Source organism: Meleagris gallopavo, chromosome 5, assembly GCF_000146605.3.
Source record: "Meleagris gallopavo isolate NT-WF06-2002-E0010 breed Aviagen turkey brand Nicholas breeding stock chromosome 5, Turkey_5.1, whole genome shotgun sequence".
Lineage (NCBI taxonomy): Eukaryota > Metazoa > Chordata > Aves > Galliformes > Phasianidae > Meleagris > Meleagris gallopavo.
In genome coordinates this window covers 45,164,805-45,185,610 of record NC_015015.2, presented here as the reverse complement: position 1 = coordinate 45,185,610, position 20,806 = coordinate 45,164,805, and the positions used below count along the sequence as shown (strand labels likewise).

General features: G+C 38.8%; 1 protein-coding gene across 2 annotated transcripts; it reads right to left on the bottom strand.

Moving 5' to 3' along the window:
* Positions 1-21: 21 nt before the first annotated feature.
* LOC104911235 lies at positions 22-3,810 on the bottom strand. 2 transcript variants are annotated; one of them, XM_031553665.1, is made up of 4 exons: positions 2,782-3,810; positions 2,543-2,710; positions 2,320-2,441; positions 22-255 (listed from the first exon to the last, which is right to left on the bottom strand). In XM_031553665.1, the coding sequence occupies exons 1-4, from the start codon at positions 3,145-3,147 to the stop codon at positions 168-170; spliced, it is 744 nt and encodes a 247-aa protein (XP_031409525.1). In that variant the 5' UTR covers positions 3,148-3,810; the 3' UTR covers positions 22-167. The 2 variants fall into 2 exon arrangements, with proteins under 2 accessions (XP_031409525.1, XP_010710193.1); XM_010711891.2 differs by lacking the exon at positions 2,320-2,441.
* Positions 3,811-20,806: the final 16,996 nt, after the last annotated feature.

Sequence of the window (20,806 nt, the reverse complement as noted above, 5' to 3'; positions counted from 1 at the left end):
AAAAATAACAATGATTTCCCTTTACCCATAAAAACAAAAATTGAAAATGGACATAAGTTTGAGCATCCCCAGCTGGGATCTCTGCCCTTAACAAATAACTAGATACACATACATGGTTCTTGGCTCTCTATATTCATATCCATCTGTTAGGATGGCAGCGTGCCTACTTACAAGTTGGTCAAACTATCAGTAGGCCAGAGGTGCCAAACACTGATCGCTTTCAATGGGCAGCATCCACAAGATATGCAAGCACTCCTTTACAAAAAAGACTGTTATCCAAATAAATGTGTGGTCATTGCTTAAATATTTCAATGGATAAATCAACTCAAAGACACTCCACTGATTGAAACCTGAAAGACCTTTGGACTGCAAAATCTTTCTACACTGAAATAGAAAACAAAAACAAAATTGATAGCAAAAATAAAAATAAAAAACAGATTCTGAAACTGTACTACAAATTCTGCCATTCTACGTATTTTTCAGCTCACCTGTACTTTCAACAGCTGGAATACAGTCATCTACTCTTCCCTAGAATCATCTTTAAAATTACATTTTAAAAATTACCTTTACCTTTCCTGCATCTCAATTACTCTTCTCCATCAGTAAATGGAAATATTTTCTATTTAACAGGCATTGTGAAGCTCAGTACATTCGTGCCTGCTACCATCTGAATTCCCTGAAAAGGTTGCCGTAGATGTCAAGCACTACACTATCAGACAAGCATCAAATAGATAGGATCCCACTTAGCTAAGGTATCTGATAAGAACAAGGTGTGTGACTATAAATTGCAGCATTTTATGTGGTTACACTATGTTCCAGACAAAGACCTGACTTCCAACAAATGTAAACAACAGAAGTCTATTTGCCTAAGTTCTTGCTGAAAGATTCTCAGTAACACAAAGGCTATTTCTTCTTCTCCTCCCTAAAGAAGCATCTTGGAAGAAAAAAAAAATAAACCGTGCTTGAGATACGCAGACAATTTTGCACCAGTAGTGCTATTAGCACTGTTATCTTTATAAATGTTGTCTGCAGCAGCTGCAACTCTAGATATAATTAAACTCTTAGAAGAAACACAAATAGCCACTTCTCAATTTTTGTCAGCGTCCATTCGCAATGAAACTTTGTAATTTACATAAATCAGGTTTATTTTGAAGGATGTACTTCTGCTGTGTGGCAATTCAGACTGGTTTCTTCATGATATTCCTTTTACTCTCTAGAAATTGTCTTTTTTATTGTTGTTGATCTAAACAGGGCCCATTTTCACTCCCAGCAGTGAGAAGACATGCTGGTGACCTGTGCTCCTCTTCATGAACAGGCAATTCCAGCAACATCTTTAACGTAAGTGGTATTAATAATGCTCATCAATCATGGCAAGACATCTAGGTCTGCCTGCAAAAAAGGAAACAGACAACCTAACTGAAGGATTATCCTCAAGAACTAAGGAGATAAATTATCTCCACAAAGAAGGCACCAGTCTTTTGACTACAGGAAGTCTCACAAAACTTTTTATATTATTGTTAATGAGACAAAAAGACTATGTATCACCATGAAATAATTTAGAAAAAAAAAAAAAGCCTTAAGCACAAGCTGAAAATTGAAGAAGACAATCAAGTTAGACATGTCTGCTATTTGCATGAGATTGCAAGGGCATCTCAAAAAGAAATGCAAAGGGCAAGACATAGGAAATGAAAACCAAAACCAGTGCCAGAACCAGCTTGGTCCAGTTGTTACACAACTACCCTGAACCTAAAACTGATGATTAGTGACTTGGAGGTTTGTATGTAAGAGCAATACTACGTAGGTAACTCTGAAAGTAATGCCTCCTATTCAGTTCCACGGAAACTTCAACAGGCATGAAGAGCACAAATACCACTCAGTCAAAAGAGCAGAAGCTCACTCCAAAAGCCTGCTTTTCAGCAGTCACCACCATGAGCCAAGCATTTTCGTCAGCGATGAACAAGAGCCTGTATGTCACGCCGCTACCAATTTGCACCGGTGGAGGTGACCCATTGCTGAAATACGCACTACCCACCGCCTTGCTGCGCTCTCACCCGCTGTTTGGTTTCAGCAAACATCAGTGAATGTGCCATTTTTTCCACGTGGAGGCATACAGTGACACACCTTTGCTCCATCCACACTTCCACGTTATTTTGTCAGACCGTCCCCTGCTGCCGTCTGTCACACGGCTACAAAATGGAACGGCACGTTGGTGGGAAGGCTCAACTACTGCTGCCGTGCCACCGACATCCGCCTCTGACGTCACAGACCAACGTAATAAAATAGGAGGCATTACTTTCGGAGCGGCCCTCGTATGCTTACTGAAAGCATAAACTCAGGACTGCTTCGCAGCCACGGCAGTGCTTTGTGCGTCGACCACGCAGGGATCTTCCTGCAGGTGACGGAGCTGCCGGCGACACTTTTAGTCCTCCCTCACCTCTGCACTAAAAAACAAACGTGAAGGAAAGCCATTTAGGCCCTGCCGCCGAAGGTGGGAGCAGCACAAACCACGGGGAAGCTGCGGGAGCTGGAAGCCTCCGCTCACCTCGCCCTGCCGGCCCGGGCAGGCTCCCCCGGGAGGAACAGCGGAGTGCCGGCACTGCGCGAACTCCCCAGAGAAGGAACGGGAGAGTCCGGCCGCAGCCTGCCACAACGGCGGAGGACGGAAGGCAAGGCCGAAAGCGAAGCGGAAAGGCGCCGCAGATCTCGTAGCCTAAAAAAAAAAAGGAAGTAAAAAGAAGAAGAAAACGCAGCACCCCCAGAAGCAGCCGCCGCTCCCAGTACCTCCTCCGGGCCCAGCCGCCGCTCCTCCCGCGCCGTCCGAAATTCCCGCACTGCCCGCGGTTCTCCAGCGGCCCGCCCGCCCCGGCGCTCACATCCCAGTATCGCTCGCTCCCATTGGATGATGCCTCTCGCCCGGCCCGCCCCTCCTGGGGCGCGGAGCATGCTGGGAGGTGTAGTCCGTGAGATTGCTGGGTCGCGGCCCTGAGATGGGCATTTTGTCAAGAGTTTCAAGCTGAGACAAGTCGGGAGAAGGGCTCTGTCAGGCTGATGCCGCGCGGCGGTGCCAGTGTGGACAGAAGCCGGTGTGGGACAGTTGCTGGTGAGGATCAAGCAGCGCAGCAGCACAGAGCAACCCTTGGCAGCCATCTCTCTGGTCCTCTGTAACAGAGGGATTCATTCATGACCCCGTGCGCACATCGCACCAGTGTGGATCTGCTCTGTTTTCCCAACTTGTCCCCATTTCTTGCATTTGAATCTAATGACCAAGTGCTGATTTACCCAGTGGGGCTGACTTGTTTGTCACCTGATGTTCTTTGGCTACAAATTCATGCACTCCCACACCTGGTCTGCCAAGCTGTGTAGCTGGAAACAGGCACAGAACAATGCTTGGAGGCATTCCCAACAGGGGACACAAGATGAGGCAGAAAATAAAAGGACACACCACCATCTCCACATGGTGCAATCTTAGTGCATACTGCTTAAACCAAAAGCTATCATTACATAGTATGTTCAGCATAACAGTAAAGAGAAGAGTCCTTTGAAAGCTTAGGCTAAATTAGGAATAATAGAAATCTAGACTAGGGATCCTGCAGAAATTTAAGGATCTGAGCTATTCTGAGTGGCTGTTAAATCTTACTGCGCCAAAAAGATTGCTCAGAAATAGTGGAAGATACTACCACATGTGCCTGGAGAAGGCTGAGATAGGACCTTACCAACACTTACGCAGAAGGATGGATATCAACTGGATGGGGCCAGGCTCTTTTCCATGGTGTGCAGCAACAGGACAAGAGGCAATGGGCACAAACTGGAACACAAGATATTCCATCTGAACATGAGAAAGAATTTCTTTACTTTGATGGTGGCAGAACACTGGAACAAGCTGCCCAGAGAGGTTGTGGAGTTCTCTGGAGATGTTCAAAACCCCCCAGACACTTTCCTGTGGAATCTGCTGTGGTGGAAAGGTTGGACTAGATAATTTCCATAGGTCTCTTCCAGTCACCTTCTGTGATTCTGTGACAGTGTTTCAGTCAAAGGACCATCCTTCCTAGTTAATATCAGACTACTGGGGTCATAAAAACACTTTAAGATGCCAGTAATGGAAAATAAAATGAGATATTTAATAAATATTCAAATTCTACACACTAATCCCTTTTTAATTTAATATGATTTAGTGCTCTTGTTCCAAAACAAAATTATCAGAACTACAGAGAAAAGCTGATCTTCAGAATGACATTCTGAAAACAGTCTTGAGAACAAGACCATAGAGACCTAAAGTAATTCATGTTATCCCATCTAAAGTTGGTCCAGAAAACTTTCTCCCATGAAGAGAGAAGCCTAGACCTCTGATTTTTCTCTGTTTGACCAGAAAAATCTGTTCAGTTTTAAACAGAAGTTACATATATGATACACAAATTCTGTTTCTTTTTCTTAGAGCAGAGACTTTTCATATATTATGCTTTCGTACACTAAGGTTTGGGCTTTTGTTTAGCCAGTTTGAGTGCATTTCCTTTAATACTGCTATAGCTGGAGATTCTTCAGGAGTTAATCAAATTCATAGTGCCCACAACTTTTCTTGAATGACCACTACATACTATTAATTTTTTTACTGGATTTCAGAAAAAGCAGGTATTGACCAAACTATCAAAACATTGTATGGGTTTCTCATCATCCTTTGCTGTAATGTGGAGTAAGCAGATTCCTGGAATGCACTGACTACAACTTTCAAACATGCTTTAAAATTTATCTTAGATTTGGTAATTGTGTTCGATTCTTCTCCACAGAAAGGATGTCCAATCTTTTCAATAAAAGATCTCTAATCTTAAGCAAAATGAACAATCCAATGTATGTGTGCACTACAGGTACAGCAGCTAGGGGTTCAAATGCATCTTTAGAATAGTATTAAATATCCAGTATACGTTGTACTATATTGTATAAGCAGTTGGATACTTTAGTAGAAAAGATAAAGAGTCACATCTCAAATATGGTTTTACAAGAATGTCTGAAGTGATAGAGATCAAACTATAGCATGAATTCTTCTAAGCTGGCATCTCATAAAATAGCTGGGTTGATTAACTTTGAAAGTTTTCAGAAGACTGATGAATCTCCAGAGTAAGGTTGTCCTCAACTGGCTATTTGAGGAAAGCTACACGTACTCATCAGTTCTAAAAGAAATGTAAGTTACATTTCCACATTCATACAATCATAGAATAGAATCACAGAATCATAGAATCAAGGAATCACTCAGGTTGGAAAACACCTTGAAGATCATTGAGTCCAACGACGACCTAACCATACTACCCTAACTCTAACAACCCTCCACTAAATCATGTCCCTGAGCACCACATCCAAACAGTTTTTAAACACAGCAAAAAACATTTTCTAAGCACAAAAAATTTGAAACTGCCTGCATCACAAAAAAAAAAAAACACCATCACCAACAACAAAAAAAAAGGTGTTCCAAATAATTTGTCTTCTCATTTTTATTCTATAGTAAGAAAACAGGGAATTTTAGGCAATGTTAAATAAGTCTAGCTCATATATCTTAAGTTAGTTCAGTGCTTTGTCACAAAGCTGGATAGCATGCAATATAGGAATGCAAAGATATGAGGGTTGCGGGAAAAACACCAAATAAGAAAATGATAATTGTCTGCAGCTAGAGAGATTGTGAGAGCTAGGGAGATACACTATTTACACTTTAGTTGGGCTAATTTCTGCTTTGTTGTAACTCTTGTCAGGATGTGATTCATGGGCCACAGGTCTTCAAGATATCAGAAGGGCATACCGGAGTAAAAGATGCACACATGCATTTCCACATACAAATGGAAGTGTGCAAGCTACAATCCAGAAATGTAAAAGGTATATAACATTGCCAGTAAGTATTCTTCTTGAAAATAATTGCCATAAAACCTCACAAAATTGTCGTTTATATCTTTATAAAAAGACTAAGTGACCTTTGAATTTAAAAAGTTATTAAATGCCACAATAGTATTTTTACATTATGTTCTTCACATTTCTTCGTGTGGGTTGGAGGAGCACAGACAAGAATTTTTAAAAATCATTATGATATTTGCTTCAAATTGCAATCCTTCTAAAGCGTTGGTCCAAAAACATTTTGCTAAAAATATGGTTAGAGGTCACAAACTGTTTGAGAAGAAACAGTGGCACGATTAATTACTGAGAAGCAAATCCTGACTCAGTAGCCTTCCTTGTGTTGCCATCCACCACAGTGCACAAAGAATTATGCTTCCAATCACATCAAAGTGTTATCTTGCAGTGTGACTATACTGACACCAGGGAAAAATGTGGTTACTGCAAATTTATTTCCTTTTTTTCTTTCATTCACATTTCACAGTATTTTCCGTAGTGGAAAGACATGTACAGATAAAACAAAAGGTGTGGGTTTTTTTGTTTTTGTTTTTGCTTTAATGTACCCTTACTAATCTTTAAAAGGGTAGTTGCTGTTTTCTAAGAAGAGCAGTACAACACTCCAGAGTTGTCTTTGTTCACCCATTACTACACATTCTAAGAGCACTTAAGAAGATCTGCCAGGTTACCTCAGAGCAATGTTTATTTTAGGAGAGCAGTACAATATACTACTGTATAGAGTGCTATTAAAAGTTAGTTGGAAATAAAAATGGTTTTAACAGGTTTAAGATCTTTCCAGTTATCTTTACAAGTTGGACTCTTTTTGTACTTGATTAGATAGGCATTTAAATTTTTGCTTATGAATTCCTGGAGAATGCAGTGAGTATAAACTGGAGAGAATCAGCTATAATTTTTATACTCAATCCATTTGATGAGAAAACTGATTTGATCAATAAAGATATTACACCTCTATCTAACAAATTCTATGTGAGATAGGGCCAAAACCGAAGTTTTTCTCACTCAGGGAAGGTATAATGAATGCTGCTTCATAATAGCATGAAATGAAAGAACTTAATAAAACTAATACCTGTTTACCCCCTATAAAAATGAAGAATCAGACTTACAGATGTTGACTGAAGTTTGTTTAGCTGGATGCAACAAAGGAGATGTTTAATAAATGCCACAGACCTGGATTTCCTGACTTCTAATTCAGTATTACAAATTACAAGGCCATTCTTAATGACACTATTCAAAACATAGTAAATTCAAAATTAATATGCAGAGGGAAGAAATGTGTTTGTAAATCTTGCAGCTTTTTGAAAATATTCTCTGTTCATTCCCCACATTAGCTAAATTGTCAAAGAAGAAATTGAATATAGGGAAGAAGAGGTCCAAACTCTACAGATTAACCACAAATTGAATAAAGAAGAGATGGAGTATTAGAGGAGTTAATGAAATGTTGTGGAAGGAAAGTGACATAGTCAGATCTTTTGAAAGTTTCACTTTGTTTCCTAAAGTTTTCTGATGCTAACAGACATGTAATTTGAAGCTGTTAAAAGGAATCATTTTAAATAACTTGAAGCTTCTAAGACTAAATGTTGTTTGAAGCACGTTAAATTAATCCCAATTAAAGGATTTCCATGAGTTTCTAAACTATGTTTTCTTTGGTCAAGGTCCAAAACTCAGAGGCATGGGCAGTTCTTTTTTACTTAAAAATAAACAACCAGACTGTCTTGGATGTGAAGCGTTTTCATCCATCTTAGAAGCTATATTTATAGGTACGCACACATTTTATCTGTGTAACAGTGGATATCCTACAATGTAGATACATTCACATGCAGACAAACAACAGTACATGGAGCCTAACTATAATAATACAAAGAACTTCTGTTTATCATCAAACATTACATGTGAAAGAATTATTATCTATCCTGTTGCAGTGCAATGCTTTTTCCTATAATGGAATTTTACTCTGCAAATTTATTTTGGTATTAAAAGGTTCCACTTTATAATGTCTATGGTTCAATCAGTGATCTAAAAGGCACTTAAATGCTTTGAACAAGATACATAAAACGCTTTTATTGCAAAAGCTTTGCTGTATCTACCAATTTTACCATTGATCTCTTTCCATGTAAGGCAGTTCTGGAAGCTGCCCATGCTGTATAAAATCACATGGTGGCTTTTGATCTCCAGCTGGTGATTAAAGCACATTATGGAGGTTTGAAATTTTCTTCTGGTCATTAGCATACCTCCAAACACTTCTCTGCTAAATTGCAGTGGTGTTCTCACTGCGTGCTATTTAAATAAGAAACCAGGAATGTATAAACTTATTATCCTTTGTAGCTCAGAGTATACAGAACTCTTGAATGAAGTGAGCTTACCTTTAGCAATAGACTAACTGATCAAATAATGCTTTCTTAAGGTGACTATGCTCTAGCAAAATGCAGGGAAGAATGAGGCTATGTATTTTTTAAACTCTCTTTTGATGCAAATAGGCAGAGCTCCGTGCTTTGCAAGACCTTGTGTAATTACTCCCGATCTGCAGTTCCGTATTTCCCACTGCTTAAAGACATTGCCATTGCTTCCAAGATCACTAGGTTAGCATAGGTTTTCCACAGTTAATTTTTAAACAACTGCAGCAATTATTCGGTGGCTTGAAAATATCAAAATATATTTTTTTTCCTCCACTTTTTCAAAACACTTTTGTATGGTGGGAAAGATAACAAATCATTTACCATATCCATATATCCATTACCTTCTTTAGCAATCTCTTTGGCATTTTCTTTTGCATAAAATAAATGAGGATGTCAGTTTATATATTTATATTTCACTTTGTTGTATTACATCACATTGCATTTATGTATTTTTACTATAGAAACCAAAGTTTACTGAATGGTACCCAGGTACAGAGAGTAATGTTACAGCTGTTCAAAGAGTTTACAGTAAATAGATACCAAATATATTCTAAAACTTTCTGTTAGTTCTAACCTGTTCTTTGCTCCCCAAATAATAGATGAAATGCAGGTAACTTGGTTTCTGACACATCAGCAGCTTCTAAAAGGGGATAAAACCTGGAGAACAGGGAAAAATAGTGGCCTGGAATAAAAGTTGCAGTAGTGAAGAAGGCATTTCAAAGTAAAAGTTGTGGATGAGATGGGCAGCAGAGTAGCAATATCAGCAATTACCATTGGAGCAGTGAGGCTGCGCGGCTGTGGCTCTGCTCCATCCCTCTCCTTGTGCTGTTGCACAGCACCTGGAATTGTTTGGATCAAGGAAATAACAGATTCTGATCTCTACTTTTATCTAAAACATGGAGGAAGAGCAGAGCTACAGGGTGAATAGGTAACCTTTTTCTTTTACATCCAAACAACATCCTAAATACCTGAGATCTTTCATAAGGTTGGACACAACAGTTTTTACTGTTTTTATCCAAAAAGTTTATTGTTCAGAGAACAAAAAAAAAGCAAAAAAAAAAACCCAAAAAACAGCATATTATATGCTTTTTCGTATGAAATTTTAATTTCCATTCATATATACATAAGTATTTGACGGATTAATTGCCTTATATAATCTTTTGTTAAGGAGAAGTGAGGAGAGGTGGCAAAAGTCATTTAAGAGAAGGTATCATATCATAAAAAATTAAAAACAAACTATTGCATATTATTATAATCCACACTTCTCTGTCTTCTGGCAAGCTGTTTTATCCAGAACTAGCTGTCTGGAGAAGAAAAAACACTGACTGCAGCTCTTCTGTATGCAGACATAGCATGGAATTCTTCCTGTCATGCTGCTGCACAGTATACTCTTGGTGTTCGTGACCACACTAATCTACATAAAATTTACATGACATGTAACAAAATATATGATTTGCATAAGAGCTTGTTTTCTCCTAGTCCCTAATGGTAGAGAAGGTCTAAAAAGTTGCTACCACTAGGTGTCTCATTGGTTTCAATATACTCTAACCCAAGCGCAAGAAACGCTCAACAAAATTTAACAAAAATACAGTTAATTACCACTGACATTCCCTCCTTCGTTACACCAGCACACCCTGAATTTAATCACATGCATTATTGTAATCAAGCTGTCAATCAGATTCTGAAATATTTCATTTTTTTACATAATTACAGCAGAATCCCGAAAGCCCGTCTAGAACATGGATATGGCAAGATTGATATTGTGTTACAGAATGTGATCTGACCAAAAAAAAAAAAAAAAGGTGCTTCTGTGCAAAAATTAAGGAAACACTGAACTGCTAATGCATATACTCTGCAAATACATTGCATCAGTTAGAATATCAAGAGTTAATGGAACTGCCTTCCCATTCACTGAATAACATACTAATTCTTGTCATGCTTTAAATGCTTAAATGTTGTCCGTGTCATTTTTATTTTTGTTTAAAAACCTATATATTTAATTTGCTTTGTTGGTATCAACTGTATGGGAGGCTTTTTTTGCTTTTGGGCTTACAGCCTGAAAGGTAACAAATGAATTAGAGAACCAACCAGCAAAGAAATGAGATGCCAAGAATACAGTTGGGCTTATGTTGATGCTACTCTTGGACAGTCCCATCTGTGGGAGTCTACAAAACTATTGGGGCATTCACAGCATCACAGAATCACAGGGGCTGGAAGGGACCTCTAGAAATCATCAAGTCTAGCCCCCCTGCTAATGCCGGCTGCAAAGGTAGGGATCAAGACAGGTCTTCGATATCTCCAAAGAAGGAGACTCCACAGCCTCGCTGAGTAGTCTGTTCCAATGCTCCATCACCCTCACTGTAAAGAAGTTGTTCTGTATATTTGCGTGGAACTTCCTACATATTTTGGCCATTGTCCCTTGACCTATAACTACACATCACTGAAAAGAGTCCTGCCTCATCCAATTGCTTCCCACCCTTTAGGTATTTATAAGCATTGATGAGATCCCCTCTCAGCCTTCTCTTCCCCAGGCTGAACAGCCCCAGGGCTTCCATTCAAGGTTGCAAACAACTTACATTTATGATGAGACAGCCATCGGACATAGTGACATAATTTTCCAAAATTCCATGTTCCCGCTTTCATTCCATGTTCCTGCTTTTTGGTATAGGGTGGGGAGTATACTTTTGATGTTAGCACTTCAGAACATTCAAGATGCATATAGAGGTTGAAAGCTCTTTAGATGGGCACCGATCTGCCAGCAATTACAAAGGCTCGCCTGACCACACAACACAGGCTGCTGTCTGTCTTATGTGAGTACAGAGATGACACAATTTCTCTTACTTTTGGAACAGTAGTTTGTCTTTTAACCAAGGAGGTAATTTTTTACCATCTGATGACTATTTCATGGCCTTTGTGAATGACTTTACAGATCCCAGCCTGATTTGATGTAGATTTGATGTCTCCCTTCACAAAAACAACTGTCACAATTGGCAATGGTTGTCACACATGCTGGCAGCAGCAAGGGCTCTGAATGAACAGGCTGGGGGCAGGAGAGTGTTCTATTGGCACCAAGGGGAGAGCTGAGGATGGGAGGTTTGCAATAGCATGGACAGAGCTGTTAATTTGAGCATCTTTCACGTGACCAGTGATTTTTGGTTTTAAAGCCACTTTTTTGGATATTTCAAAACTAGGGTAATTTGATATAATATATTTAGATAGCTTAAAACAATCTTTTATCCAATAGCAAATTGATAATGCATTTCTTCCTTTCTGGTGATGGGTGAGGTTAACTCCAAACAAATTTTGCAGTGGAGACATATGTAAGGCTTTTAAGAAGTTATAGAAGCACACATGTAACTTCACACACAATCCCAGCATTTTTCCAACCTCGACCTCAAGAGGTACACTACAAATGTGCTCCTTCTCTCCATGTTCAATCTGTCCTCAGGGTCTCATTTGCTTATTTTACATAAATTGGAACTGGCCCTGTTATTCAGAGAAGTACTGTTTTAGTTGGGTATTATCACAGCTCCTGAGATCTCTGTTTATGAGATCTGCGGGTTTTTTTTTTTTTCTAGCCTAGTTCCCGTATTTTCATGCAGACATCTGTTGAAAGCATTGAATTAATTAATGTACTAGTAACAACTAAGAAAATATGCTTAATGAGCTTTGTCCTCTGCCACAATGAACTTATCAGGGCACTAAGAGAAGCTGAATTGATATGGTCTCTCTCTCTGTTTTATGCCTCACTGTTAAAAATATGTTATATTTCTTCCTTTTCAGTCCATTAACTCTTTCCCTTTAAACACCTAAACCTGGCTTCATCTACACATATGAAAGACACAGTGCATGTTCCATGTTCTGCATTCACTGCAGACTGGCAGCTTTTTGGCAGGAGATGCCAAGCTTTGTCACTCTCCAGTTGCTTATAGCTTGTATTAAATTATAAAATGTTGGGAGAAAAGTGTTTGCTATCTATTGTTGAAACAGCTAATTTTGTCAGTAAAGACCTGGCTTTGAAGATATTCAAATGGTATTAAACCTACTTCAATGATATAAATAAAGAAGCAAGTTCAGCAGTTTTATGGCACCATATACTGACAATATTCTAAACTGTCCACTAAACATTTTTCATTCTCCATGGAATATCAACATACTGACTGCAATCTTTCTATCTACGTTCTTTTACTTGCTAATAATCAAATTGCAGCCATCGACCTTTTCATTTAGAACTACTTGATCCAGAAAGTAAGCACCGCCATTTGAAACAATTTTGTAGCTATCTTTGATGGAATGTAACTTTTAAATTGTTGAATTGTAAGACTGCCACCTCGTAAACATATTATAATGTATATTGGCCAATTTTTTGCGAACAGCAGAATAATAATGTACTTTAAAAACAGTTTGAAATGCATCTTCTAACATATAAAGCAGGGAGGATGACTAAAATGAGAACATGGCATTTCACAGCAAACTTAGTGAAAGCTTGTGAAAAACTACAGTATCTCATCACCACACTGGCTACTTTGGCTGCAATACAGTCAATACTGTATTGACTATATTGAAAGGCTGTAAGTATAAAGCATTCCAGCTCTCTTGATGAAAGTAACTGAGCTGGACCAAAATTGATGGCTAAAAGAGTAAATCTTCCAGATTCATGAATCTTGCATAACTCATTCTTGAATATTTCTTAGAATTGTGTCCTGTGTCCTTCACGATTGTAAACTTTGCTTTTGCTTCATTTTCTAAGAGTCTTTTGAGAATGATCATTAAAGTAATAGCATATTTTTAATACATAATTTATCTGCAAAGCCCTAAAATAGAGCTTGCTTTGCCTGCATTTCTAGTTCAGGAAACTCAAGAGGGAACAACTTTTTAATGGATTAGATCACCTCATCAGGTGTTTAACACCTTTTACTAAGTTATTTCTTTAAAGTTGAAAATGTTTCCTAGGTGTTTGCTGTTGATTTGGATTTCTATGGTTTTCTGAAAAAGAGGCCAGGTCTGCCTGCTTCAGGCATGGGTTTGTTGGCCCCATTTACTCAACACTGCATGCAGGAATAGCTAAACTAGCCCAAGTGCAGACACCAGGTCTTGCTGTCTCTCATGAAGACTATTACCCAGACCTTCATTCAAGCATGAAAATCTCCCTCCTTGTAGTCATTAGCCACAGAGAGCCTATCAAACATAGATGCTATCTTGCTTCTACATCTTCATTAAGATCTTGCCATTCGTTTTTGTATGCTTTGTCAAATAAGATATAATATCTTTTCATTCAAATGTTGTTTCTCACTTCTTTAGATTACCAGAACTCCTGCCAGATAGATTAAATAAATATCATCATCCATCCCACCACTAAAAAGCTAAATGTAAGATAAAGGTTGCAAGTTATTATAAGGCATAGGAACAGCTTTTACAAAACACCATTTTTAGGTGTTTGGGTTTTTGTTGTCTTTTTTTTTCTTTTTTTAATTAACAACCTAGCATCATAAAAATCAATTTGTCTGTCTTTAATGTGGTCATTTTTACCAAGGCAATGTGAATGCAGAGTGAATACAAACCATTAGAGGTGCAATATAATAATATTTTATGCCCTTTCAATTCATTGTGAATTGTGAGTAAACAAAATAGAACATTAAAATAATTCAACTTCCTACTATATTCCAACAGATGAAATAGCACACACAAAAAACTAAAACTATCATGAAAAGTAACACATAGAAAGATTCACAAAACCCACTGAAGTTGTTCCAAGAAAGAGCCAGAAGGGACATTTGCCTAGAAAAGCAGGAATCCTGGGGATTTAACAGACGAGTGACAGCAGTGACAGCAGGTAGGAGTGGGCAGCTGAGAGGTTTGGTCTCGTGGCAGGGAGAGAAGCACTGCACCTGGTGTTTCTGGGCACTCATGTTGGTGGGAAGCAGGTAAAGCAGTGAGTGAGGGCAGAGAATCCAGACAGAAGAGGGCAAGGAGAAAGCTGAAAATGCTGGAGAGAAGGGCTGGCCAACTGGAAAGCCTTTTCAAATCAGCACTGATTGGAGAAGAAAAGGACAGACAGGAGGAGGAGGAGGAGAAGAGTATGATGTAGCTGTCTCAGAGGTCTTCCACCACTCTAGCAAGTATGAATTTCTCCAGCTGAGGAAGGAGGGAAACTAAAGCAGAAAAGGCAGCAGGTAGAAGATCCTTGCCAGCTTCAATCTCCCAGCCAAATTTGTTTAGCATGGCCGTGCATGCTTTGGCTGGCACCTGCTGAGCTGACCATTTGTGATGGTTCAGAACAGCACTCCTTCCCTTCTCACTGCATGAGATGATCTTGGGACACTTATGGTCAGCATGTAATTTAGAAGGTTATATGGTGAAGCTGTAATTCTTGGAAACAAAAAAAGTGAATCATACACACACATACAATTAAGTCTATACAGAAGAACAGTTTTTGCCTGTTACCATGCACTTTAAGTCTTGCAATACTGTGAGTAAAATTTCAGTGCCACCTCTCTTTAGAGCAGCCTCTCAGTCAGTGCTGAACTATGACACACCTGTGGCATGATACAGCCCATTGTATCAGTTCTCAAACATTTGTGACTCAGAACTCAACAAAGCAGCTCCACTAACGAAGACTTGCTATTTCATCATGCAAAGAGTTATAATAGGTAAAAATTTCAGGCATCTACTTATTTTTGTTTTAATTTCACATGGAGACACTCCTCCAGCATATGCACACGTCCTAATCTGGTTAAGCTAGTGGTAAGGAGTAGCCACAGCCCGTAGCTGCTCCTTAACACATAAGAGATAAAGCAGATTCTGAGGTGGCAATGACAAAGTTTGCATTTCCCTGTTTTTAGTTTCTCAGTCATCATGAAGCATACTGTGCTGCTCAAAGCCATTTTTGCTCTCTACAGCAAACAATTTACTTCTATCTTTTACAGGAGTCTTTAAAAGCAATGTATCCAAAGAAAACTTCACGCGTCTCGATAACATGACCATCATGGCCATTTCATATCCATAGCAGAATATATTAAAATCCTCCTTGAGGAACAGTTTCCTCACAACCTCACTTACATTTAACTTGCACTACTAGCAGAGATTTCTGTTCTGACACATTGAGCCATCCAGTGGCACAGATTGAAACAAACTACTACATGTGCTTGTTAATACATTTCTGCAGTCATTTCCTTATATGAGATTTATATTAGTGATTATGAAAAAAAATAACCACAACAATAAAATATCTGTCTAGTGATTATTGTAAACTGAACTGAAGGGAATAAAAATTTCTAATCATTTACAGTTGAGCAGAAGTGGTCTCCTGACATTGATTTAATAGAGAAGAAGATTGGAAAAAAGAAAGAAAATAGGCTTTTAAGTCATGATAGTGGCAGCTGGCAGCATCCTGGTCCATTCTGTTACCTCTGAAGAGAATAAAATTTATTTAGGTTTAACTAATATTCTGAAATCCTCTGACTTAGCTTGTCTCTCTTTTGTGTGTCTCTGAGGTTCACCTCATCTGGAATTAAATGGTATTTTCTTCTCTAACTTTAGAAAAGCATATCTCAACTTCATTTTGCAATCTTTTTTCATCTGACTTCCTGTAGTCACCCATTTGTTCTTATCCACAGAGTAGTCTCTTAATTTTTTCATCATGGTAGCATTAAGTATAATTTAAAGCAAAATAACAAACAAGTTGAAATAGCATAGTATAATATGATCAAGGAACAGTTTCAAGAAGTCTTTGCTGTTGTCTGCACATAATCTGATTCCAATCAAGTGAATCTCAATGGCAATTTTACTTCACACAAGATGCCCTTACTCCACCCAGATCTGCACTAGCTTCAGCAGGGCTGTGAGAAAAGAGACTCAGAGGTTTTACAAGCTTTATCAATGCCCACCTACCTCTTAATATGTAAGTACTCCTGATGTGACATCTTTGTCACAATAATAGATATAAAGCAAATTTTGGATGGAAAATTCCAAGTCCAATTTTCAAGTTCAGTGTTTAGGTCATGCATCTGCCCTTAAGCCATCTCTTTATACGTCCATGCTTTTCTACCTACAGTGGTTAATATCAGATGTCAGTCCTTGATGTCCTGCAAATTCTTACTATAATTGTTTGAAGTTGCTTAATTTGTTTCAGATTACCTTTTGTCAGTGTTATATTCTTGCAACTGCAAAACAATACTTAAGTATTTTAAATAGCAGAAGTGTCTACACACAGAAGCAGAGTTCCAACCAATGATGGCTTTAATGCCACTGGGGGCAAAAATCATCCCCACTGAGAGCAATAATTAAGTATAGTGTGAGTTTGGGTTTTATATTTTAAAAGACTGTGAGCAAATCAATTGTTGAATAATGATGCTATAGCAGTAGCGAGTAGAGCTTGGCTTAGCATGGGCAAAGAAGAAAGATCATTAGCAAATAAAATAGGGAGCACCTCAGGGGACACGCCTACAGACAGTCTGTCACCTACTGGTTTTAACATTTCATTTCAAAATTTAATTAAATATCCATTTCTGAATGCCTAAATAAAACCAGCCCCTCTGCATAGCGTCAACATGCATCAGCTCTCACTGATAAACATGAGGCTGCAAAGATGTTCCTCCTCTAAACTTTTTGAGAGTTTAGTAAGAAAATAGCCAGAAAGCCTATTCATAGTTCAGCAACCCAACAAGAAATCTAACAAAGGTAAACAATATTAATACTAATATGCAACCAGATGTACTGGAAGCATTAACAGTGCTATGCAAAAACTATGTATGAAGGAAAAATATTTCGCACTAACTTAGCAAAGGACAGGGCTGAAAGTATCTGGTATCAGTGGTTAATAAGGAAATGCTTCATTGATCACAAAAACAATGAAAGTCATCTATCATTCTAGTAAAATTCCTCTAAAAGAAGATAAAGCTGTGGTTACAGTTTGCCCACCCTTACTGACAAGTATTGTTCACCTACACATTATATAAGAGAATATGAAAGTACAATCAGCCGTACTTAAAACACACGTAGGCCTAATTTTTTCTGAAGAGGTGTTTTTCAAAGGGAGTAAAACCCTGTCTTATCCAGACTTATTTTTTCAAGAAATTATGGATAGACTTAATTTCAGAATAATGAAAATGAGCTATTCTCTGATAAAACACAATGTTCACTAGTTTAAGGGAAAACATTTACTTTAAAAAGCAAATTTTGAATAACATTAGGATCTACTTTGTCTGATCAAACTTTGTAATTTATCTTGGCAATCACTACAAACACTATAAATAACACTAGAAGCATTCAACATATAAATAATTAAGAACCATTTTAGACTTTATGGGATGCCAATACTGATTCAGTGCTCAGTGTTGAGAAAGAGCATTGCAGAATCTCACTGTCACCAGAGCATCATAAAGAGTGAAAGATGCAAAACAAAAAGAAATAGTTCTGTTCTGGGGACTGGTTAATCTCTAATGATCAATCTCTTTAAAAAGTAAAGGCAGCAAATCAATACAATGTGCAGATGGTGATGTAGGTGTACTCCACCTCACAACGTACAATCTTGAAGTCTGCTTTTTCTTACAAAGGCAATCAAGGTTTGGAGGAGAGTGATGGCAAAGAGCACGCTGGAGTTTCAGAAGCTCTTACAACTGAGCTTTCATTTTCCATCAGTTAAATATACCTACAGCTTTTTGAAATAGTTGTCAGCTTCTCAGAAATATGACTGTTGTGCAAATGCAAGAGATACCTTAATTACTGGTGTCAATGCATTTTCACCAGGGGTTTGTAGGCTCAGCAGTTTTTATACTTTGCAACTAATTCAACACAACTGTAGTAGCTCAGTTATGTTCTGCAACAGGTGGGCAGGATGACACTGTGAGCCATCTGTCCATTCGTCTGTCTTAGAAACATATCCCTTAATTTCAATAATACTCAGACATCATGTCATTAGATAGCTGGTAAAATCGTCTCTGTTTATAGATGGGCAATGAAATGAGGCCTGGGGTCTTCCTTCAGGTTAGGGTTGAAGCTTGCTGTGTCAGTTCCCTTTGTGATAACAGCCCAGCTTTCCTTCACCCATGACCATATCTCTGCCTACAGAGCCTGGTGCCTGCAGCTGACACACTGCTGGAAGGCATCAGCCCTCCTTACTGTCTTTGCAATTGCACAGCACTGTGTTCTGGAGGAGGAATCCATTTGGTTCTTTAGGATGTCATCATGATCCTAAAGAATTGCTACAAAAAGACATGGAAGCCACTAAAGCCACTTGCTAATTCAAATATGGTGGGAGTAATGATATTAATATACATGGCAGTATATACCTATTACCAAGGTAACTCCTATTTGTGAGAGTTAGCCTCCCATGTCTCTGCATAAGAGGGCTTCTGAGGGCTAAGAATGGGGATATGCTTTCTCTCTTTTTTATATTATCATCAATATTTCCTCCTTTCTTCAGAAGTAAAAAGGTCTGGGCAAACAGAGAATCTTTTCAGTATGGCAGATTAAGAATTACAAAATTTGTGCATGGTGTTGAACATGTTTGAACAAAGTCATACTGAGAAGGCTGAAACCAAGTGAATGTGCAGCCAGAACTGTAGCAGAATACTAAGACTCTGCATACATCTCCTATCAAGAATTTCCAGTGGGCAGAAGGGGCTACACACTTCCAAATGGACAGTGGGAAGATGTAGCTTGCTTATGCTCTGTGACAGGGATTGCTGTTGAAGCACTGAATTAACTTCTGAGCTGTGAGGCAGTCAGTTGGGGCATTAGCAGTGCCAGGACACCGTGTTAAGGCTTTACTTACAACTGTGAATCCTTGTAACACAACACACAGGAAAACATGTCTCTTGGCCCCATACTATTGGAGTTGGGCTGAATGATCTTAGAGGTCTTTTCCAACCTTTATGATTCTATGATTCTATTACTAGATTTGCTTGGTGTAATAAATGCCTGTATTTTGGCACAAGAGCAATGGAGCCTTGCTGCTCTCAAAGCACCATAAAAATCTCATAGTAGCAGAGATGCCAGCAATGGCTCCTGCGCTCCAGAACCCTGTGATCAGCACCATGCCTGGGGCTGAGTGAGAGTATCATAGAATCCTTTAGTTGGAAGGGACCCGTAAAGGCCATCTTGTCCAATTCCCCTGCAATGAACAGGGACACCTACACAGTTCGATCAGGTTGCTCAGAGCCTTCTGCAGCCTGACCTTGAATGTCTCAAGGGACAAGACATCCACCACCTCTCTGGGCAGCTTATGCCAGTAGATGGCAAGGCTCAAAGCAGTCGTATAGCTATGCACAACAGAAAGTAAACTGTATAGAAGAAAATGCGTAGAAAACCCTGTAGGCAGCCTTGCCTCCCCATCCAAGCTGTGCAGGGGTAGCATGTAGCTGGCACGATACATGAGCAGGAACAGGACCTGCTGTGCTTAGGGCTGCACTGCTGCATCCACCTCATGCTCCTGCCACAAGTGTGCTGCTTCTGCATTGAGATTGGGACTGAAGCAGAATTAACCTTGAGCTCTCTTCCCAGCAAGCAGGAAGCCAAAGCATACTTGGAATTGGGAGCTGCCAAGACAAGCCCTTGCTCAGGGCAATTCCAGGTGGACACCACAGCAAAGTCACTCGCACCTGAGGTCACGCAAAGGCAGCACTCCATCTGCTCCCTGAGGAAGCCAACACAGTGTTAAAAAGTGTGTGGGATGCACAGACCGTATTGGACTTTAGACAGGAAATTATCTTTTCAAATTTTGGTTGAGCGATAAGAAGCTTTTAAAACTAAAGAAATGAATGATGTATGCAAAGCTGTACTTGAAATGATTCTGGTGTTGCAAATTGCCATGCTCTTACTGTGGAGCTGATGAAAATAAATGAAGCTCTGCGTTGCTGGGCTTTTTCCTCCCCCTTCTAATAAATGAAATGAAAAAGCCCCATTATTGTGCCACCTGCTTCAAATTCCTAATTGTGGTAACTGAATTCTGAAATTGTTTGTTAGCTGTGTAATATCACAGGCATTAAAAATACTGAGAGGCTATTAAGTTCTTTAAAACACAGCACCGGATAAAAAGGTGCAGCTATCTTCAGATTTTATTTCCATGAAATAACTTTTCCAGTGGAGAAATGTGTTAAAATCCTACAAGTGCATGCTGAAAAAATCCCTGTTAATTTAACAGTTAGAGAAGCTGCAAAGCAAAGACCCAGGAGAGACACATAAGCATATTTCAATATTTTTAAAAGAGAGCAGTATGACATTCTGTTCGTATTTTTCTGGCACAGAAATATAAAAAATTCAAAAGACAAAAGAAATAACGTGAAATTCAAATGTTATATTTCTGATGAACAGGTAAGTGTGTGCCTATAAGCACATAATCTTCCTGTGTGCCTGAGCTATTGTTGCATGTGTGTGCAATCCATCCCATGCAATTCCTAAATTTCAGTTTCTCCTTTTAAAATTGTTCCAACTTAGATATCGACATAGTTTTTAAATTAAAGCAAACAAAAAATCACCCACAAACATGGAGATAATCAAGATGAGCTAAAAAGAAGTCTTGAAATAAT